The sequence below is a fragment of the Empidonax traillii genome, unplaced genomic scaffold (genome assembly GCF_003031625.1).
Source record: "Empidonax traillii isolate 1590-97213 ecotype Southwest subspecies unplaced genomic scaffold, ASM303162v1 scaffold39:size2480183, whole genome shotgun sequence".
In the NCBI taxonomy this organism is placed as follows: Eukaryota; Metazoa; Chordata; class Aves; order Passeriformes; family Tyrannidae; genus Empidonax; species Empidonax traillii.
Window position 1 is genome coordinate 2,332,471 of NW_020955232.1, and position 24,065 is coordinate 2,356,535.

General features: G+C 42.0%; 1 protein-coding gene across 1 annotated transcript in view; it reads right to left on the reverse strand.

Annotated features, from left to right (window-relative positions):
• Positions 1-24,065, reverse strand: part of MAD1L1 (mitotic arrest deficient 1 like 1) — a 344,432-nt gene that overhangs the window by 230,617 nt on the left and 89,750 nt on the right. The window contains exon 11 of the mRNA XM_027878245.1: positions 12,604-12,748. Coding sequence (XP_027734046.1) covers positions 12,604-12,748 — 145 coding nt within the window. The remainder of the gene's footprint in view (positions 1-12,603; positions 12,749-24,065) is intronic.

Below are 24,065 nucleotides of genomic sequence, written 5' to 3' on the forward strand. Positions count from 1 at the left end.
TTGACCAGGGCTCAGGTCTTCAGCCCTTTTATTCAAGCATCTCTGTTCCCCATCCTCTTTTATAACTGAGATAATGGTGCTTCTCCACCCCACAGCAATGACAGAAGGAATAATGCAGCTCTAAACATCGAGTACTAATAAAAATGAGTGACAGTGTCATTCAGGTTCCCAAAATAGATAGCATTTAACCTTCATTAGTTGTTAACAGCTCTCATAAGTCTACCAAGCATTAATAGTCAGATATTTATAACACATTTACCTCCAGTCCAAAGACAAAAAAGAGAAAGGACAAGCAATGTATCAAGGTTCCTCCCCTCAGAGTTTCTTATCACTGCTTCCTGGGGGAAAGAATTGCCAAGAAAAAGAACTCACTGGTCTGGCTGAATAAACCCTGTAAGTCCCAAAGCTGTCCCTGGGGAGAGCAGCAATTGTGCTTGTTACATCTTAAAAATGTGGCAAAATGAGAGGACACTGTTTCTCTTAAGTTGTATTTGCCTGAAGAATGTGAACTTTCTAATTTACATTTAATTTTATTAGTCTTCCTTTTAGCATATTAAAAGTTAATAACAAATCAAAACTTCTGATGCAGATTGTTGGGCATCCAGTAAAGCAGGAAGTCCTTTATCTGCTCTTACTGATAATTCAACTGGAAATGACCACATGGATGTTTTATCTGCAATTAAGAGATCCAGTTCCTTCAGTGAAACAGTTTGACATTGAAATTAAACCTGTGTAACTGCTGGCTGACATGGGGCAACAATTCCACATCCCAGCTCCCTCTTCTTGAAGGAAAACTAGTCCCTCTGCAGAGGCAGAAGTAGTGAGAACATAAACACTGACAAAGAAAACCCCAAACTCACCCCAGGTAGGTGAAATGTCATAAGACCTCCTGAGAAAGTCACAGCATTTTTGGTGAGATACAGATTCAGAGGCATCAACTGGAGGTCCCTTGGAGGGATCAATTCCCAATGTTAGGGACTGAACCCCAACAGAGGACAAGACTCGATGCAGAAGATGCACCAACAACTGCAGCAGAAGGAGCTTCAGAACCTCAGAAGTCACTAATCCATGTCCAAGCAGAGAGAAAAGCGAGGCAGGGAAGGTGTGCACATTTAATTACTTCTGGATTTCTGGTTTACTTGTGTTACCTGAAGGAAAACATCACATTCAGAACTGATGTTTCACATCCTTCAGCTTATACCTCTAGAGAGTTAAGCTGTAAACCTGGCTGTTATTTACAGCTGCTCAGGCTCCTATTTAGGGTATTTTCAAGGGATTCAGCAGGGGTTTTTTTTCCTCTCTTTTATGCAAGTAAAAAGTCAATATTGGAAGGCAAGGGCTACAAACATAGCCTCAGGTTAACACCACACATGACAAATTCGTGTGCACAGGTATTACATAAGAAACATGTTGGCTCACATAAAAGGAGGGGGTAGGTTAAAGAGCTTTCTGGGTTTTTTTTTAAATAACTTCTTTTGTAGAAAAGATCCCATTTAAAGCTTTTAAAGTGTGATGAACATGGTCTATTATGAACCACTCACAGAGCTTCCCGTGACCTGCACCTCTGTGAGGGTTCCACCCCAGGGATGAGCAGAATCAGTCACTGCTGCTGTAGAACACATGTCCAGAGAAGAGACGGTCACTAAGCTGAGTGGGTCTTGCCTGCTCAGGAGTGGAGAGGATTGTTTAGAGGTACATGAAAGCAGGCAGGTCCTTGCAAAAGGCAAATCACCTGGGCTGCCCAGCAAAGCTGTGCCTGGATGGGACATTGAGGCAGAGCAGGAGGAATGTGCGGCTGCTGCCGACCCTCAGCGCTTAGGGAGAACAAGGAATGGCTCTGAGAACACTAATAGCTTTTTGTCTTTAAACTGGGAGGGGAAGGAGAAAACAAACAGATGATTTGCTTGGCATTTCGCTAGAAGCAAACAGAAGAGCTGAGATTTACTTAAGGGAGTGCACAGTGAACTGGAGGTGGGAAATAAAACTGCTTCCAGGGAGACCCTCCAAGAGCTGAGGTGGCAACAGGTTACCCCCAACCCTTGCATGGGGGCTGGGGCTGAGCCCCCACAGCCTCAGGTGTAGAATGAGTAAGAGGGGAGAAGGATGATGGTCAGGGATACAGTGGTTAAAACAGGGAGTGGGAGAGATGTCACTGGAGTAAGTACAGCCACTTGTTCATGTTCACTTCATGCAAAAGGTCAAAAATTCTCCTGTATGGTGATTTTCATTTTTAAAAACCAATCCAGAGTGGTTCACAAGCTTTTTTACCCCTCAGCATCAAACTCTTACAATACGCTATCTTAATAAAGATCTTCACGTTGGAGAGGGATAAAAGAGGCATTTTGTTTTGATTTCATTATATCTCCTGAAATTGCTTTTCTCTTTCTGCATTTTTTTCTTGTCGCTCAGTTGTGGTGGCCCTCACCACGGGATAATGCAATAACACTTCTGACAAGGTCAGCTTTCCAATAACTTGGCAAATGGCATTTCCCAATGACAAAACAAGCACAGCATCTCCTCTTTTGTAATTAATGTAATAGAAATGTCAACCTAGAAACTTGGTCTCCAAAGGTAGTATGTTATTGACAGAAAATTAATTTATTAAAGCCAGAAAGCGTTTCCTTATCTGCAAAACTGGAAATGCTATTTACAGAGCAGAACTACAGTTACAAGCATAAAACATAAAACTCCTGCAGCTTCCGTACGTGTCTGAAAAAACAGCAACTGAGAAGAGTCACATTGCCTAAACTGCTAATTCAGGCACTAGATCATTTTGAGAACTACACATCCATTTTGGAAAATCATTTTGCACATGCCCTGTAGAAGCACATGATTCTGTGCTGTGTGCATGAACTGAAAGAGATGTTACTTTACATTCATGCTTACCTTTATTTAATCACATGATCAGAGGGGGAAAGGGAGTAAGAGCAGCTCCTCTCCCTCAAAGGGGAATGAGTTCTTGGCTCCGTCCCATGGAGGTTGAGCCCACAGGACTTCAGGCACAGCCCATGCACCTCACTCCAAATCTACGTGCTATGCAGTCAAGTAGGTCAAAGCTTTCCCTAGGACCTGCTGCTTGTTGTAGTCTGATTCTCTCCTTCAAATGCACACAAGGACAGTGAGCCCCAAGTCCTGTCACCCATTTCTTTCCATATTTAGATTTTACAGCTCCGTGCAGGCGCTCAGGACAAGCAGATGTGAGCTCCAGAGTGCCATTGGCGGGGTGGAGATAACCCAAGAGGGGTTGTGATGCTCATCTCAGAGGGAGCAAAGGGGTGGGGGAAGAGTATTCAGTTGCAGCAAAACAACAGATCCTGCAGTTACAGCACGGGTTGGCACAGAGAACTAGCAGAACACAAATTTTGCTGTGAAAAATACTTGTCATTGATGCCAAACCCAGCCCCCCAGGTGTCTGCAGCTCCCAGGCATGAGATCAGCACAAACCTTTTCAAACACTTGCAGGAAAGTGATCAGTTTAAAAATGACCCTCTCTTCAACTACTTTCACTTTAACTATTCTGTCAGTTCCTTACACACAGTCTCATGTCACCCAAACCAACATGGACTAGAAGACCAAGTAGGGTGGAGTCTCCACTTTCCCCAGAGTTGCCACAGGAGCAAGCACGTGAGATGACAGGGCACTGGAATAAGCCCGTTGCACTTTCTACAGACACAACACAATGGCAAGCAAAGGAACACATCCACTGGAATCCTTGGACTTCACTGCCTGAGGAAACTAAAGGAGATGCAGACACAGACAGACATATTGAAACGCTGCTCTGGCTGTGCTTCCCTGCACTTAAAAAGTGGCTTGGATATCCTGCAGGGTTGTAGGACCTTCCTACACACAACCTCTATGAAATAAAACTCTCGTGCAAAGAGATCTCCTCCTCGCAACAGGAGGAAAGTTCAACATCATCTTGATGTAAAAAGCTTATCTTCTTTTCCTGGCTCACACACTTTACCTGTTGATCCCTTTCCAAATTCTTGACTTCAAAAAGGCAGTGGGCTTTCTAGGGAAATCCTGAACCTCTGGATTCAGACAGACAGAAAATGAAGCCTTAGTTCCCCCACTGTCTCAAACTGGTTCCACCCACACAGGCAAATTTATGGTTAATATTCTTCAGTGGTCCTGGTCTAGATGCCCCATAAAACACTAAAAAAAACCCAGCAGCTGTTCTGTTTATTGAGAAACATGTAGTATAATCTCCTTACATCAACCAGAGTTCATTAACTGAAACTAGACCAATTCTCCACATTTTCTATTGTTTCTATTTAATAATGTTGTTGACTCTATCTGAAATACTACCTAAGCAAATGTGTTCATAAAAGTACATTTCTCCTCAACGCAACAAATCATGGGTCAGAGACCATTTCCATGATGCTTTGTAAAACCTCATTTGACTTCTAATATATTCATCAATTTAAGCAAAGCCTGACCTGAGATGTTGTGAACACACATTGAACAAAACAGTCAGTACTGCATGATCCTGTGCCAGAAGTAATCCAAACCTCCTTAATTCTCCAGACAGTCCTTTTCTAAAGATTTTTGGGCTTCATTTGAAAGGATGCTCTGACTGGAGTCAGAGTAGTGCAGCTGTTCTTACCAGAGGCTCACATCACATGTTGAAATAAGCTACTGTGCAATTACTTAATTATCTCTCTCTCCTATCCTTTAAAAAAATCCACTGCAATTCAACTTGAAGCAAACCCAGTTAATCCAGTTTTATGGCTGAGAATTAAAACAGAGAGAAGTCAGAAATTCAAAGCTGCAGTTCCTGTGGCAATGCCACCACTCTAAGAGGCACTGATATTAATGCCTTCAAACCATAAGTATCTGAAGAACAAAGAAATGAAAACAAACAAACAAAAAAAAAAAAAAATCCAAAGAAAAACCACACCATCATCACCCTCTTCTGCAGCTTATCCTTGCTGGTATTTCAGAGCCTGCTGCTCAGAAATCCAATGCCCCCTTCCCTGTCCTTGGATGCTGCCCAGGCCCAGCCACCTCACGGAGCCCCCTCTTGCTGTCGCCCTTCCCTCGTTTGAGGCTCAGCAGTGAGGTTTGTTCTGCCTGACTTCCCCCAGCAATAACTCCCTCATTCCACCCATCCATCTTCCCGCCTGCTTCTCTGCCAGACCCGCTCAACCATCCTTCATAATTCAGAGCTGAGGAGCTAAGGAATAAATGTTACAGCACACGCATCAAGGGAACTATAACTTTGAATTACCTGACCTGGGTGAGTTTAAATTCTCAGCCATAACATTGGATTAACCTAATTTCTTTTTATTGAATATTTTACCTTTAGAAGTCCTACAGCCCTTTCTCTCGGAGAAATATGAGAACTGAAGGTCATATAAATTCTTTTATGGGTATATTTCTAATTTTCATAATATAACCTCTTAGCATTGAGCATTAATATCTAGTGGTGGCAGAACAAAGCAGAATCCAGTCAGTATTCTGGGGGAAAAAAGATCACATTTCTATTGTTCTTCACAAATACCTCATAAAATAACACATAACTTTTAACTTTGCTTCATATTCTGAATTGTTATAAAATTTTAAAAAACTCTCTAAACACGCTGCTTAAATAGAAATTATGTCAGCCATAACATCAATAGAATACAGAGGCTGTCCTTGTACCTCCACCTCAAAAACATCAGATATAGAGATAATAACGAACTCCATATTTTTATCATTACAAGGTTTACCAGGTACACATAAGGCAAGGGAAAGAATGACACAAAACCAATTCCCAGAAAATTGCTAAGATAATTTTTATGAGCTCTTTTTTTGCTTCTGAAAGGGAAGAGGAAGCAAGGCCCACCAGCCAATTCATCTTCTGCCTCCAGGCTGGTCATTTGAACTAAAACTCAGCAATTCCACATTGAGAGCCCTGAAGTGATGAAGCTCTTCTCTAACAAAGCACATCACCTTCATCCTCCGTGGGACAAATTCCTACAGGTACCCACACGGGTACACAAAGCAGAATACCCAAAGTCAGTGAAAAGGCAAATTTATCCACTAGCTATGAAGAATTAGGGCAAAAGACCAAGAGCAAAAGCTCTCACTAGAGAGGATCCAGTGGAAAGCAAAAGGCAAGGGCAGACTCGCTCACAAACATCTGCAGTGCCCACAGCCCCTGAACAAGCTCTGGCATCTCAGAGCCAGATTCCCCTGACAGATACAGACTGAAAAGTCAGAAACTAAGGGAACTCTTGGGCTTTGAAAAGTCATTTTGGAGCAGGATAAATAAGTGAGAACTCAACAACTCTGCACTGAGTAAAAACAAGTGAGTAGTAAACCTATGACCAAATCAGGCCAAGTAAACAAAGCAAAAGAAAAGCATGCAACTGCTCTGGGAGCCATCACCAGCAAACACACATTCTCCTGCCTTCCAGAATCTGCAGATCTCACTAGAGAACCTGGTTTAGTTTAAAAATACTTCCTCCTCCCAGATGGTCTTTGGGCACTGCTTTGAAACTACTACAGCCAGCCTCTTCTCCAAACACATCGATTTCAGCTCTCCTTATTCATTCTTTATTGAGAGATTCTGCAATTGTGTTAGTAAATTATATTAGCAGGCCCTGTGGAACAACCTGTTTCAAAGGAAAATAGCTTGTACTCATTTTATTCTGGAAGACAATTGCCATTTGCTTAATATAGCCATGATATTTTACTGAGGTAATTAGACTCTTAGCTATCAGTAACAATTAAACCCTTAGATTGAGGTTGCTTAATAAAGGTCTCAAAATAAATAACACATTCCAAACACAGTATTTTAAAATGTCAAGCATGCAAATAAGATCTTGTAATGAATATAAGGAAGCATCAAGTATAAATCAGCACAGAGTTGGTTTGTCATTGTACCAATCTCTGCAAAAATTACCACTTTGTGGGATTCAGCTCAGGAAGCTACAAAAGCTACAAAAAGGGCAGTGCTGCAGATGAAACCATTTCAATAAACATATGGCTGGTTCATGGCAAGGCCAGGGTGAAGTCACCAACACTGCTGTGCTTTTCTAGGTGCTGGGCTGAGTAAATTGCATTGCACAGCCAAGACTATGCTGAGGCTGGTAAAATTTATACTTGTTCTTTTGTATTTCCTGGAGCAATTTCCATGAAATTGGAGTTAGACCATTCCATTAGAAGCTAAATAAAAAACTCCAAAACAGACAAATTAGAGGGCACAGGCAAAGGAGAAAAATCACTCTCAGACTCTGAGATCTACAGATGTTTGATATCAGGTCAACAGATCCTAGAAAGCATTAGATATGGAAGGTAAAAAAACTCCATGTGCTTTATCCAGTAACCCAGACACTCCTGAGAAAACCACAAACAGGAAGCCCAACAAGCACCCTGCATCAGACTGAACTTGGGATCAATCTAAAACCATCTTGCAGGGGAGGAGATTATTCATAAAATCACCTACGTCATCTCTGACCTGTTGGTCCTCATCCTTTAAAAAAGGCACCCTGCAAGAGGAGTCTGGGAATTAAAATTGATGATGCTACTGCATCTAAAAATTACAATTCCACAGCGATCTGCTCCAAGCCCCAGCACTCCACAGGCAGCAATCCCCTCATTCCCTCTGTCCCACAGCTGTTAATGATCTTCTGTCTTCTTCTGCTCTTATCCTCCTCCCCCCAAACTACCAAACACCTTTCTGCTGAAACTATTGAACTGATTAACATAATCAAGTTGAAATTAGAGAAACCTGTGCTCAGTTTAAAAGGCTGCTGAGTCTCCCTCTTCTTAGACACACAGGATGGTGTAAGCACTACTCCAGCCCACAGAACTTGCCTTGCTGAATCTCTGAAGAGGCAGAAGTGGAACTGCTTTAAAATGTATTTATTTGCAGGCATAAAAAGAACCTAACTTCCCTGAGTTTATAAAAATCTATGAAGGGGAGACCCAGTGAGCAGAAGGAAAGGCTTGGCAAGGGTCAGGATGACAGCAGTTAACAGGCATGAGTAGAGCAGCAGCACAGCTGGTGATGCACAAGCAACAGCACTGCTGAAATGACACACAGAGTCATGAAGTGGGTTGAAGGAAGAAGTATGGAAACAGCCAGGGAAAGCATTCCAATGCTCACAACCCAGAGGAGACGCTCCCATCTGCCCCAAAGCCAGTGTGCTACCTGGATGCAGAGCAGAGCACAGGTATCACACCCAAAAGAACGTCTGGCACAAGGATCTGTTTGCCAGGGTGGCTCTTTTTCCAGCTACTGAGTGCAACACTGACTGCAATATTTACAGCTGATTTTTTACATATCCCAGGAAAAGGGTTAATTCACCTTCTTCGCTGAGCCCTCAGAACTTTAAGATCCTTCCTTGAGCTTTAAAATCATCTGTCTACCTCCTAAGAAAAAGCATAATGCAGCACCCAGTATGACAGAGAAGCCATCAGCATTATTTTAAATCTTTACTGATTACAGAACAAAGCAGATGGCAAATCAAGTCATGAACTCCGCATCTGCCATGCTTAATGAACAGTTTAATTACCTAGTCCCATTTCTGATGCATCTTTGCCACTCTCAGCTCTGGGAGTCACTAATATACTTCACACTGACTGATATCTCCAGGAACATGTGGTATCAACAGTCAGCTGGAGCTGGTTAATCAATACTTGTTTAATCTCCAACTTTTATGGTGATGGCCTAAATTATGTCTCAATAGAAACAGATTTCCTATCACATCACATGATCTGGTTGAAAGCTCAGGAAACAAAAGGGAATTTTTCAGCCTCTTCTCCGGGCAGCAAAGTACCCAAAGGCAGACGAGAGCACAGACGGGAAATAAACACAGTGAAACAACAACATCCAGTACAAGCAGATTAATTCACTCGTTGCATTATGCCTTATCTCAGAGCAAGGGAAGCAATTATGGCAGTGTGCATTCACAAAGTCTACATTTTGAGAAGTGAATTGGACTCATTTGGAGTAAGTTACAACTGAAACTGGGCTTCACATTTTGAGTGCTGAGCTTCCTGTGAAGGATCACACACACTGGCTGCACAAAGCAGGGCATTTTGTCTCTGGTCAAACCTGCTGCACGTGGTATGGGCTGATCCTAACTCACTCTGCAGCTTCATACAGTCTTTCCATGACATATCGACTCAATCAGCTGCTTGCCCTCAGATAAGGACTTTCAGAAAGGGCTTTTCATTTTGGGAGACTTCTGTGTCATATAAAATTTCCTAAGAGACTTAAATTTTAGCCATTCAGTAGCAGAACTGACTGTTTTTAACTGCTTCATAAACAAAGACCAGAAAAAGAGAAATACTCACAAGCTTAAAAACAACACAAAAGTTAAATTCAAAACTGTGTGGGTAAACATGGCATTCAAAACAAATACAGCAGGAAATCAAACAGGAAAAAGGGCAGAGGTGGACTAGGTCTTTCCCCAGCATGCCAGTACTGCTGCATCGTAACCACCTCAGGTAACAAAGATTAAAGATTTCCCCAAAAAACTCTGAGCCAAGGCAAAACAAAAAGACAGCACAACAGACAGCAAACCCAGCCAGGCAGATCTCTGAGTGAGTGAATGCATCCCTTCAAACATCAATTTCTGTTTCATCACCTTAAGTGAAGAGAGTGACACTCCAAGAGAAACCTTCCAGCTATCAATGTCTGAAAGCCTCGAGGGTGTCCAAATCTAGTCTTATGTTTCACTGAAAACATGTAAATCAGAAAACTGGATTTACAAGGACATATGGGACAAAGTGATCAACCAATATATATTTGTCAACAGGAATAATCGAGATGCAGCTCCTCCTCCCCTGTCAGTGGTGGAGTCGAAGGGGCTGGACCACTGCACTAAACACATCAAAGACTGAAGAATGCTGTTCTTCAGGTCTGCCAGGGAAGAGAGATGTGTAGTGATGCACTGAAGTATCCCAGACCGACAACTGTGCCAGTTCCAAGCACTAAACCAACGGGAAAGGCTCGAGTAAGATCAAGAAAGCCCCAAGGAAGCAAATGAGGCGAGGAAGCACGATACGAACAGGGAAGTTAAATGTACTGAAATGGAAATATGAGACCAACCAAGACAGACAGAGACTGTGGCACGTGGCAACTGAGCAAGTGAGACAGGTAGTCTGTAAGAGCCACAAAGCATTGCTTGAATCTTGAGGAAAAAAATCTGTAGCCACAAAAGTAAGGTGAGAAAGAATCAGACTGGCAAAGCAAGGACCTCTTGAAGAGACGACATTTACTACTGAAACATTTGATACTGCTGTTAGCAAATGAAGGACAATTTATTCTTTTCCACTGATCTTTTAAAACATGTTCAAGGTCTGAGACTTCCATGTTCCAGTTTGAGCCCACAGAAAGGACAACTGTTACTGCATTAAACTCGCACTGTTAAACACATCTGATGCCTTTCAGTCCTTATTTGCTCAGCATACAGGAACAGATTCGCTGCCCTGCTGGAGGGTCAAACATACACAAATGCAAAAGTCATACTATCAAAAGCAATAGCAATTCAATCAAATATATAATAGTGTCCCTCAAATTAGATTTTCACAGTCCTATTTAACAAGACAAAGCTTCAATAGAGTGAACTCATCTTTTCCATTCTCAAATTACATAGAAGCACGCTGTACAACCGATGCCACTAATTAGATGATTAAATACCATTCTAGGTGATATGCTTTCAATGTAAAATAATTATTTTCAAGGGGCAATATATTTGCTCAATCTCATTTTAAATCACAATATCATACTTTTTTAATTAAATGAAATTCCTTCCTCTGATTTTGCATGAGAAGAGCAACCAGTAGGAGAAACAGTGCCAAGGATAGATTGTCCAAGTTCCATAATGCCTGTATTTCTTCACAAAGGACCCCAGCACTCTCTGGATGGAATATAAATTTTCAGAGAACAGCAAAGACTTTATTCCTTTAAAACAGGTCAGTTGAGGGACCACTGAGCACACTCAAAACTTTCCCTGTCAAAACAGAAGATTTTTTGCCATGGTCTGATGAAGGACATTTCCAACTTTTCCTCTACTCCTCTTCAGGGGAAGAACAGCAAACAAAGCAAAGGCTTTGTCTTCCTAAATAAATCAGGGTACAATCCATTAAATGACAAAGTACTGTTGTCTTTTTGCCCCCTACTTAGAGAAAAGTAATGACATTTTGCGTTCCATGACAAAAAGTGTTTCTGCTGAGCACTGGAAATAAGTTAACAAAGAGAATTTTTTACAAACCATCTGAGAAACTTCCTTCAGGGCTAAGCAATCCAGCACCGTGTTGAATAGCTGAGAAGGTCATAAAGGAAGGGTTTTTTACCAGGCTCAGTATCCACCTGTGTCATATCCAACCATGGCAATACTTATTAACCAGAACACTACCGAGGGCTGTCTGCTGCTGGGGGTAGGAGAGACTGAGGAGAAGAGATGCCTTTTCTGTTTCCATGGAGAGAGTTTGGTCCGTCCACCCTGATTGCAGTGCCTGCCTCAGTGTGAAGCAGAAAGAACTGCTGTCATTTTTCTCTTCTCACTTGTGTGACTCTCCATGGCATCAAATTCTGCAGTCGGAAGATCTGATGGAATATCCTCTTGTAAAGTGACTGCTTCATGCTTCAAGAGCCCTGCTTACTGCACCACATATCACAGCTTCTTTGGCTCAACAGTGACGTGGAATTACACAGAACTGGGGGCAGCACAATTAAAATCGATCAAAATGCTTTAGTTGACACTGAAAATTAAAGCCTAAAGCACAAGCAACAGAACAGTTCCTTTCCCTCTTTCCTCCCCACACAGGGATGTGCCCGGCTCCCTCACAGGAGCTCTAACTACTCGAGTCTGACCTTCTGCACACACATAAACTCACTTACGTGAGGAGCTTTATAAGATCAGGGAGACTGCTCAGACGAGGGAAGTTTTGCAAGGAATATTCTTGGAAAGTGAAGTAACTACCTTCCTGACTACAGTGAATTATTATTCCCTTTGGGGAAAGAGAGCTCTCAAAATTTAATATAAAATTTTCAATGCTCTACAGACTTCAAAATTATTGTATAGAATTTCATCACGAGAGCACAACTGATATAGGATGATGCAGACTTCTTTGATATATCCTATAGAAAGAATCTTAAAACGAATTTTCAATTTACTGGTCTAGTGCCTGCCATTACATTCGAACAGACTTCCAGCATAAGAGGAAGGCAAATCTCTTACTCTCTGTAAATTGTTTTTCCACAGGAACAGTTGACAAGGTGCCGCCGTTTCGCTCTCTTTAGGAAAGGAGGCAATGCAGCCAAAGCCATTATAAATTCCCTTCAGTGGCTCAAAACACTCCAGCAGCAACATGATTCAATTCTCTGCCCTCACACAGGTGCCAAGCCTGAGACGAAGTCACGTATCATCAGCACGAGCCCAGAAGGGGGGAACACCAGCACAGCCTTAGCAGGCACGAGTACTTTTATTCCAAAGAAGTCCTAAAGACAAGTTTCAAGTCTCTTACAGCACCCACCGTGCGAAGAGCCCGCAGCAACTCTGTAGTACCCAGTTACAGAGGTGAACAAAGAAGAGGTAGGAAGGACTGCATATGGAGGAAAGGAAAAAGGACACGGGCTTTTCCAAACATGAGCTAGAAACTCACCTTGGTGAGGAGCACCACACGTTTCTGCAGCCGCCTGACCAGCGCTTCCTGATGCTCCCGTCTCTTCTTCTCATCCAGGAGCTGGCTCTGAACCCGAAGGATCTCCTCTTGCAGCTGCTGCCGGGCCTTCTCCAGCACTCGGGCACTGAGGAAGATAACACAGACCTGTGAATTCTTGACCACTGCCTGTCAGAGAGATGAGAAAAACCCGAGAGAAGCATCACCATGACACAGGACACCAGGGCTGGAGCCATTTCATCTTAGGGCTGCGCTGCTGAAAACAGAGTAACTGCAGTCTTTTTATCAGCTGTTGTCAGAAAAAGACATGAGAGAAGAACCATCCCAGTGACAGCCTTCTAGTGCAGCACAACACAATTACTGGAACCTCACACACACAAAGCATTGAAATAATTGCATATCTCTTTCAAAATCAATCCGTTTTCCTTTGAGAACATGCTTTGTTTTTAACAAACAGCACATAGTCTTGGGTTCTACTGGATCTTTTCATCTTTTTCTAACAAAGTAGAGGTAAAGCTGAGGTTTAATATGATCTGCTTTGACTGACAGACAATACTCAGCAAGTAATTAGAGCCACCACCTGCACATTGGTCTTGCCAGCAACCTGCATTGGAAGAGAAATGTCTTCTGAGGCCAGGTGATTAGCACTTCTTTTGAAATGTGGGCATGACTCTCTTATTAAACCAGAATGGCTTGGTCCCTCTTTTTCTTGGTTCTCTGTGCATCACGAAGTGGTGATGCACAACTATCCGTGTATTCCTGGAGATGCTCTCCATGTGTGCCCTTCAGACACTCAGGCTGCTGCTGGGACACCAATGGGCAGCTGCTCCAAGAACCACATCAAGCAGCTCATCACAGATCAACTGCTGGCAAAGCACGGGATGAATAACAATAAAAAAGTGAAATCATTCTTGTGACTGTTAAAGAGTTGGTTCGTAATTTAAATATGACAATTTTACCCAAGACTGAACTAAGTAAGTATTTAAAGAGTGAGCAGGACATGAAATAAAAGTACCGCATACAAGTCAAAAACCCTCAAACAAGCGAAAAAGATCAAACCCAGCATGCCTAGTTTGCTCAGGAACAGAAGATCTTTGTTTCTCTGATGCTAAAAACAACGCTGGAAAATTTATGAGTGCTTCAGAGGGGTCTTATTTCTCATTATAATTAAAAGATAATAAATCAAAATGCTTTTAGATAAAATAATACTATTGTTAAGGTATTGTTTAGATAGATCCAAAAGGGAATACTGCCCGAAAGGACACTCAGTATAAATCAAGTACAATCTGCACTGCCAGGTCACCAAATTGCATTTCTTGGTAAATTTAAGTAGGAATTCACACAAATTCCAAAGCAGCTGTCTCCCTACCTCAAAATTCTCCTCCTTGAAAATATTATACCTTTTAAAGCACTGGATGAATTAGAAACCTGTTTCAAGCTCCACTTCAATTTGGAACAATTCACGGATTAATTTAAGAATCAGGAACTATGAAATAGTCTCTTCATTGTTGCATTAAAGTGGAGAAAGTTCATCAAGACAGCTTCACATCTGCAGTTGCAACTGGATAATTGCATTACCAAGGCACCACTTCTTCCTTGGATCTGTTTTAATTAATCAGTTAAGAAGGGAACCTCTGTCCAAGAGTAATATCTGCGGTGATGGAACATGCACATGGATCAGCTCACCAAACCTGCAACAGGTCAGCCTCCAAAACAGGGCAGAGTGGATGGGAGAGACCAGGTAACCACAATTCCTGTCTTAAGATTCATTACAGTTTGTTCAACAATACTCTTTTTTTATGCATAGGGTAAACAGAAGTACAAACCCCTCACCAACTGTGTTATAACAAATTAAATTGCACTGTGGAAATCTTACTGCAAATATTTTTTGCTCTTATCAAAGAACTTCAGTCCTGATTAGAGTCAGAACAGAAAAAAAAAAAAAATGCAAACATCAGATTAAATACTACCAAAAAGCCAAGATCTCACATTTTATTATTGCAAAACATTTTGATAAGACAATGGAGAAATCTTTTTTCCTGATCTCCCAATATTGTGACTTGTTTCTATAAAAGCTGAGTGGACTGACAAATTATGATTGATTTGACATTCACAAAGAAAAATGAGATATGTGCTAGGTTTCCTTCCTCAAATAATGAAAAATATTTGAGATGCACATCTCATGGAGAGCACAGACATTCAGCCACATACAAAACTCTCAAACTAGGCTGGAAAAAAACTGTTTCAAAGCATGAGAAAAGTTAAGCAGAGAGAGACAAATGGGCAATTTCCTCAGCCACTGCATGGAAATAACAGCTTCATCTGTTTATATTTCAGCCTCAGAAGAAATGTGATGTTAATGTACATAAAATTTAAATTCCAGAGATGTCTATGAAAGCAGGGACAATCCTCAACTCTCTGAACTGAGTGTTACCATAGGTTTCCTTGCTATGGGAGGCGTGAAATTCAACTTCCTTACAACTCTCCACACCGTGCCAAAGCACATTATTGGGATCCTTTCTTCCCCTCTTAGGACAGATTGATAATTCTTTCAGAAACTGCACCAAATACAACATAAACTGCCTCTCTGAGAAAAAATCCAAAAGGAAAAGTTCTATTTCTTATTGACACAAAACAGGATTTGAAATTAGGTGCTCAGAAGCAAAAGCTGTTAAAGCCAGACTTGTGCACTCTTCTTCCACCCTGGTGACACCTATGGCTTTTCAGAAGTAATTGCTCACTCAATATGAGCATTAAATATATAAAATAAAATAGGCCCAAAGTTCTCCATTCGACCTAAGCTTGGAGAACTGGCATTTTAAAATCTTTACAAGTTTAAAGTAAACCTTTCTAAGCCTCAAAGAGAAAAAGTCATTTCTGTTCATCAGCCTATTAATGTTCCTTGTTCCACATCCCAGCGAATGAGATGCCAACACCTTTCTGCTCTGAGCTGTTGAGACTCTTCATATTTTGCTCTTCCTTTTCTGTAATCCACTTTAATGCAATCTTAATAATAAAACTTCATTTTCCAGAATATTCTCTGCAAGACCGAGAACAATGACGGCACAGAGCGAACAGTGAAGCTGTAAGATACATTTTAATAATCTCCTTCAAAAATTACAAAAGTAGATGACGGTTTCCCCCAACCAGTGATCCATAAAACATTATTTTAATCATTCCATCCCTTTCAGTAGCCAAGTACCTCAGTTACTAAAAAAAATAGCAGGGAAAACAAACAGGATGCCACAGAACTGGTCTGTGTATCAACCTGAGAGGGAAACGAGGTCCAGAGCGGCAGAGAGACAATTAGAAGAGCAGCACTGTCTGGGTCATGTTGGAACTCGGGAGAAGATGAGACACGTGTACGTACCAGGGCCAACTGTCAGGAATGAGATCACATCAAAGAGAAGCACCGAAAACCAGAGTGTGACAGGAGGAACGCTGAGGGAGCACAGGGGGAAAACACGATGACAGCGCTATCGCACACCCGCAACAGAAAAAGGAACCGCCGCCGACACCGACACCTTCATGTCAGAGTCCAAAAGAAAAAGGTTAACACAGGAGCTAATGAGGCAAAGAGGAGCAAGGGAAATTGTTTTGCAGTGAAACATTTGGATGAAGAAATGCCCATTCCTGAGGCCTGACAACTCGGAGTCTCAATGTATCCACACAGGTACAGACAGTACACACATAAACCACGCTGGAAACTGATCAACAGAGACGAACAAGGATGTTATTTTTCAATCCAGTTCTTTCCCCCAGGTTTAAAAGCCAACATGAAGGCATAAGCAGCAACTGGGTAACTCCAGCCTGTCCTGGACAGCAGCAGGACATCCCTGTCTGTGCCCTCCCTGAAAAATCTTTCCAACCTCCATTTTCTGACACGGACAACTTCCCCTCTCAGCCTCTGCCTCACCTGCCTCGATGGGAACCCCTACCATCCATCATCCAGGATGGGAATCAACAAGGAAAACCAGAAGGGAATAGGTGATGACAAAAACGGCCTGAGTTAAAAAGGGACAGGACACAGGAAAGGAAAGGTGTGGGCTTGGCAAAACTGAAAAATATCCATCTTACGTTAAAAAAGAGGAAAAAAACTGATTCACCACAAAATGCTGCTGAAAAGACTGACTGGAGCTCTGAGAGCATGGCTGCAGAAAGGAGCTGCCTAAACTAGTACATTTTAGAGAGATAAACAAGCAAAATAAGATTGTTTGGCATCTTTTGCTGCCTTTCTTCTTCACAGAGAATTGTGGACATAGGGAAGCAGCAGCACCCATCCCTGCCCTCAAACCCTCTCTGGCTGCTGAAACGGTGGGACCTGTGGAGGCCAACAGGTCCATGTTATCTATTTGCTCACTACATTCACAAAGAGAAGCAACACAAAATATGATCATCTTTAGTGGAAGTTATCACAGGGGCTCCATTTTATTTAAAGCTTTAACTGTGCCTTACACACAGCCATGTGAAATACTGCTACACAAAATACTACATGAAACAGTCCACAGAGAGTTGGTAGGACAACAAGCTTTCTTCTTGCTATTTATTGCTCACAAACATCTGCAAACTTTCTCTTGGTTCACACCTTGTATTTTCTCAAAGACATTTTACACAAGTCATCATCATCAGGCTTCCATAAATCACAAATCATTCAAAAATAAGCAGTTCATACATCACTTGGCTGCTCTACGTACAAGGAAGACACGAAACATCCTGAATTTATAATGAGGCAACAACATAAAGAGAATTATTTTGCTAGTGCAGCCAGATGAAATGGATAAGAAGCAGACAGACATTTGGAGCTTTATTGTTGCACTGACGATGTTTTATCTGTGAGACAGTATTTAATTTTACTCCCTAACCAGCAGCATAACTATCAGGCTCAGAAACACAGCGCCATCAAAGTGAACAGTTACAGAACAGAAATAACATATTTTCCACCCCAGCCCCAGTACATCGGCCATAATTGACTGGCAGGAGCTAAGATTTACTAAAAGAAATTCACATCAGGCACCTTCTGCTTCCTTTCATTACAGGGTCAACACACTTGCTGCAACACCCAGGGCTTTGCTGACGGCACCGACCCAGAGGAGCCAAGCCCAGGAATGTTGCCAAAATGCAGAGGCCAGGGTGGCGCTACCTGAACGGATACTTAATCAGCCACTCAACGTGAGTTTTACTGTCCCAGCACTAAACATGCTTCCCACATCCATCATCAAGATGAGAATGAAAGCAACGTCTTAATAAATGAGAAACTTCCGTGGTTTGTTTTGGGGTTTACGTTGAAACATTAACAATTTCAACATCCATCACTGAATCTGGAATGTAAAATATTTCAAGGGTGAGACAACTACAGGCATAAATGTCCTTTTTCTAAGCCTCTAAACCATAAGTGTCCATAAGGCCAAAGCTTCTACTAAAGGCATTTATTTGGTGAATAAAACTTTTACTGGTGTTTAAAAACCACTGAGCCCACACTGCTCGCTGTGCTCTTACTACATTTGTAAATGCTGCTGTCTTCAGTACAACTGGGTACAGGAGAAATCAAGCTGATAGTTGAATAACAAAGTGATTTCTAACAGCTTATGTAGACAAATCTATTCAGGGCTTTTGGTGTGTCCAAATGCTCATGGTTCTTGTTCTGAATCTACAAGAAGTCAGACACACTTGCACCCTGAGCAAACTGATTCCCTTCACGGTGCTTGGAGAGAAGCAAATACTAAACATTCTTAATAAAATGCAAGTAATTAAAAAGTAGAAATTAAAACCAACCGTCCTCTATGGTTATTAACACAGCATATAGCCAGCACTCCGTGTATCATCTCTCTCTGTATCATCATCTGTATGTGGCATTTGGCAATTACGGAGAACAGTCTATTTTTAAAGAGCATTCACTGATAAGGGTTTCCACTCCTACTCTGAGACAGGAATAATTCCTCCCCACCCTGTACAAGTTTAAAGTGTCTTTCCAACACTGCAGAGAACAGGATGCACACTACAGAGATGCCTTCTGACCACAGACTGGTACACCAAACCAAGCCAAGACGTTCACTAAACTGTTCAAAATGCATTACAGGGAGCTGGGAAGGGAGTATCTCCATTCCCATTATTTCATTAAGAGTCGTGCTCATTTAGTCCCCTTTGCAGCCCCTCATTTTGGCTCTCCTAATGACCCTGGCTGGTGAGGAAGGGCAGCCTGTGGGCAATACTGTCAGCAAGGAAACACAGGGAGCTTCAGCACCAAAAGATGTCAAATGGCTGCTCCCTTCCCTATCTCCCCCTACTCAGCTCTGAACATCCAACACAAGGGAGTAAAACACTGGAGAAAAGGAAATGCCATAGGAGGGAGGAAAACAAACAAACAAGACCCCCAAAAAACACCCCCAAGGAAAAATTTGGGAAAAAAAAAAAACCTTTCTCCAGCCAGGATCCAGCACCCTCTCTGCAGCTGGCTTTATTTACATCATCTAATTCAAATTCTAAATGTTTCAAGTGTTATTACACTTTTTTCTTTGAAAACAAAAATGACAACAACTGAAACAAAACTGGGAATGAGAAAACCCAAAGACTGAAATAATTACTAATCAAAGCAGAGGCCTGTACATGGGCTGGTGAAGTCACTGGCCAGCTCTACCCAGTAATTTCGCTTCGTGTCGGCTCTGATGAGTTTTATATTTCTAACATTTCATCAATTTGAGTCACTAAATTCAATTTGCATTCACAGATAAACAGAGAAGGAATAATAAATACTCTCATCTGACCTTGAAGTGTGACACAGAAAATTGCCCTCGATGATTTCATTTCAGTCTGAACCAGCATGAATAATGCAGTTGGCCCCATCAGTTACCAATCTATAATCACACTTCTGGGCTGGAGGAATTCAGGGCCGTGCCTAAATATGATGGAGAAAGTCAAAACTCCTCACTCTTTTTTGTACTAGCCTTTTCATCTACAGAGATGAAGCCCCTCTGTCCTTCTCCACCAAACCCACTGACTCCCATATCCACATTCCCAAGGATTTCATTTGTTGTACAGACAAATGGGAAGCAAGGTGAAGGCATTGTACAGTTTTCTCAAACTAACCCAGTATGATGTACATTATAAAATGCACATAACAAGCCTTCTCCCTCCCCATAAGCTGTCAAGTCACTGGGCTGGCTCTCCAGCACTGATGTGAAGCACAGCCACACCACACAGGCAACTGGTGCATTAACATCACGAGTGACTAAGAATATTTCCCATTCCTGTTATACATTCAAACATACCATGAGAGCGGGAAAGTCATCTGGGAATAGGCAGCATGAGAGCTGAGGAGCTATAGAGAATGAAGAACTCATAAAGAGGAGCAAGAAAAAGGTAAATTTGCTTGAAGTGGGGAAAGAAATGAGTAGGAGAATGGTCATGCTGAATCAACTTGTCAGGAAACAAATCTGCTGAAATTCTAGGCTCTTGACAGTTAGATAATGGCTTATCTTAATAAAATAAGAAGGGTCAAAGTGTTTAGATGAGAAAAACAAAACATTAAACCCTCCAATGCAATATAGCAAGTGAGTCCTCACAGACTGGTGACTCATTACAGCTTCATGAAGGTTCTGAGGATCTGTTTCAAATTACCTTTTCCAATGAGACCTCATTTCCAATGTGCATTACTGTACTCCACAGTGAAATGAGTACTGAAATGAGGATTGTATATTCCTGCTCAGTCACTCTTTTTTTTTTTTTTTTTAAATATCTGAATCTAAGAGTACCTGTTTTTACAGAAACACAATCATCTACAATATTTTCTGCAGAACAACTCAATAAAGGACCCCCACCACAACTCTCACTAAAATACAAAGCTACGGCTCAGCATTTCAGCATCAGGCTTTTGTCAGTGAAAACCCCTCCAGGTTATGTGATGAAAACCTGTCTAGGTTTTCTCTGGGGCACTCAGAAGAGAATTCGTAATGTTACTTGTTGACAACAAATAAACCCAAACAATTAAGTGCTACCCCCCCAGCATTTACCCACGGGACACTGGCACAGATATAAGCAAAGGAACGGCTGCAAAGTCACTCAGTTCTCTGTGACAAGCACTCTGCCAGACTGCTGTTCTTGGCTTTTCTTTCTCACAGGCACCAATTTAACTCCATCTCAAATCCTCCTCCCACCTGCTTTGACTCAACTTATGTCAAAGCAGTCTACCAGGATCCAAGCCATATCGAGCACAGCATTGTAACAGACCTGCTAATCCTTAAATCCACAATATGGAAGCATATTAACTCTACAAAAGTCTTAAAAATTCCATGACCAAGTAGCCTGACCTGCAACCGTGAATTTCCCAAGTGCCACCATGTCTTTGGGCACAAACAACGTGACACGGCAGGGGAGGATCTTTCCTACCAGACTCCAGCAACAAAGCAGGATTAAATGCTAACTGCATCTGTTTTCTGCAGGATCTCTGCCTCATTTGCTGCAGAATATGGAAGACTAATGAAGCACAGGAATTGCTTAAAGAGAATGCTCTCACATTAAGGTAACTGAAAGTCTCCCGAAAAAAGCTGGTTCCAATTCTTGCCTGTGCCAGAGCTCCCAGTGACACCATGAGCTTCTCAAAGGCAGTCCTTGGTGCTGAGCTCCAGTGGTGGGCACTGACACTGCTGCTGAAATCAGTAGCAGCTCCTCATACCATAGAAGCCTTGGGTAACGCTAAGAAAGTGTTCTGAAAGAAAAAGTTTCAAACAGTCCACGTTGCCATCCCCAAAAACAAGGTTATACTTTCTCCTTGGTTTGCATCTGGTATAACAGGACTAGCATAAGAAATAACTAATAAATTATTAAATTTCTCTACAGAAAAACATTAATAGCTGCTCATTACGTCAATATAATACGTCTCTGCCAAGTGAAACAGAAATGGTGCATGCTATGGGAAACCAGACTAAAGAGGCAGTAGGTGACTTGATTTCTGGCATTTCCTACTCTCTGAGAGCTTCAACTTGCAACCCTGATGTTGCCCATGCAAGTAGCTGTTTTCCCTATGGGGAAAATATTCCTTTAAAGCTGGGAGAAAAAAAAATCAAAGCAAGAACATAAATCTAAGACCAAGAATGAGGAAAAACAGTAGAGTTAGCTGAAACTGCCCCAAAAACATCCAGTGTGGGTTAAGCTTCATCCCAATTATATCATTTTACATTCTCATATACATCCATTTTGGGCACATACACAAGCACACACAGACCCACGAAGCAGAGAAGAGCTGCTCTCCAGCCATCTGGTGTCAGATACTGAGACTAAAGAACTGGGATCTTTCCAAGCTCGACTGTCACACCAGGAATATCTGCCACTCCTTCTGCAGTGGCTCTGCAGCCTCTCTCGTAGAAATCCAGGGAATTCTGTGCAACTGCACCTCTCCTCCCTGCTCAGCTGTGTCTGGGCAGCTGAGCAGAGCTAAAAGGTTTTCTCACACCCTGTTTCCAAGCCATGATTTTTCCTCATGAAAACGATATGCCCAAATCAGACTTACTATGAAGTCCTGGTAACCTCATTCCTAAAACATCCTGTGCATGTTTGTTTTCCCTGTTTCGCCCAGAAATCCAGAGCACTATTTCAGCCTTCCACTGGACTGCTGACACTATCAGAACTTATCTGCAGGGCACCTTCCACTGTGGAAGGAGAGCTGCCAGAACAACTACATTTATAGCCCTGTTACATCAATTCCTCTGCATCAATATTTTTAAGTGTTTAATAAAACAACAATACTACATGCAATGCAATCTTTTTGTAATGAATACTTTATACAGAAACCAGTCAGGTGGACATCTAAATGGCCTTTTATACAGCAGTTTCAGGTTTCAAAATCACTAGATGAGCAGAGAGGTCAGATCCTTTATTTTGTGGTGAAGTTGTGATAGCGAAATTATTTAAAGACACGACAACCAAGTCATTTTGTTTCTGTACCACTCAGAAATGCTCTGTTCAATGTAATTTGGTGTCAGCCAGTTGGTACCACAAATCACACATCACACAGCTCCATGCTGGAGGGAAAGGATCATAGTTCAGTGTGGATTCAACAGGTACAGTGAGAAGTTTCTGTCCTCAGCACCACAATTCATCACTGTCTTGCTTTAACCTCAGCCAGCAACTAAGCACCACACAGCCACTCACACCCTGGTGGGATGGGGCAGGGAACCGGAAGGGTAAAAGTAAGACAACTCTTGAGTTAAGAAGAGTTTAATAATTGAAATTAAATAAGATGATGACAATGATGATATGTTGCCATGTAAAAATAAAATAAAAATAAAGACATATAAACCCCAAGGAAAACGAGTGATCTAAATGAAAAACAATTCCTCAGCACCAACTGATCAATGCCCAGTCTGTTCCAGAGCAGTGGGCCCCTGGCCAGCTCTCCCTTTAGTTATCATGCAAAGCATGACACCAGGTAAGTGGTATGGAATATCATAGAATCATATAATGATTTGGGTTGGAAGAGACCTTAAAGATCATCCTACCCTCTTTCAGTTTGAAGCCATTCCCCCTTGTCCTGTCACTCCATATCCTTTTAAACAGTCTCACTCCATCCTTCTTGTAGGTTCCCTTCAGATACTAGAAGACCACAATTAGGTCACCTCAAAGCCTTCTCATCCAGGCTGAACAATCCCCATTTCCACAGGAGAGGTGCAAAGCACAAGAGACAACGCTGCTGATGTGTTTATTTTTGCCAAGTCCTTTATGAAGGAAAGAAGGAAACCTTCTGCGAGAGCTTACACGGTCCAGCAAAACAAATTGACAAGTAAAAAGTTGCCAAGACCGAGACTAAAAGCCCAAGGCAATAACTGGGACACACAAGCTGAAGCTCTTCTGGAGCTGCCCATCAGCACAATTAGCAGGGCTGGTCCCCCCCAGCCCACATCCCCCGTGTTCAATAGAGGCACTTTGGCAGCCAATAAATGGTCTGTGCTCAGCACCCCCTTCGATTGCCACCTGTCTTCCCTTATCATCTCCCCTGCTGCCTCCATTGTACCTGATTAAAACAGCCCATTCCTCCTGTTTATTCCATCATCGATCCACCGTCTCCTGCATGGGAAAAGGCGTCAATGCAGTTAAGGGCGGGCACCTGCTTGGAGACTTCACCCCTCAGCTGCTTTCTGAGAGAGCGCTTTATTCTCACTGGATAATCAGATTCTGTGGTTAAAGGAGCTTTCAGGTATTGGCATTGTCATAAAATGTTCCTTGTGTCCTACTTCAGTGGAGCTGACAAACTCTCTGCTTGCTGTCACTGGACTAATGAGAAAAGAAGCACTTCTAAAGAGCTTAGGGTACTTCTGCATTGCAAAGTGCAAAGGAGAAAGTAAGATATTTCATCCATGTTCCATTTCACTACAAAGCCCCACAAAGAGGAAAGAAAAAAGGGAACGTTTCTGCACAATCACTGTATCAAGCAAGCAGCTCACTTATTAATCTCT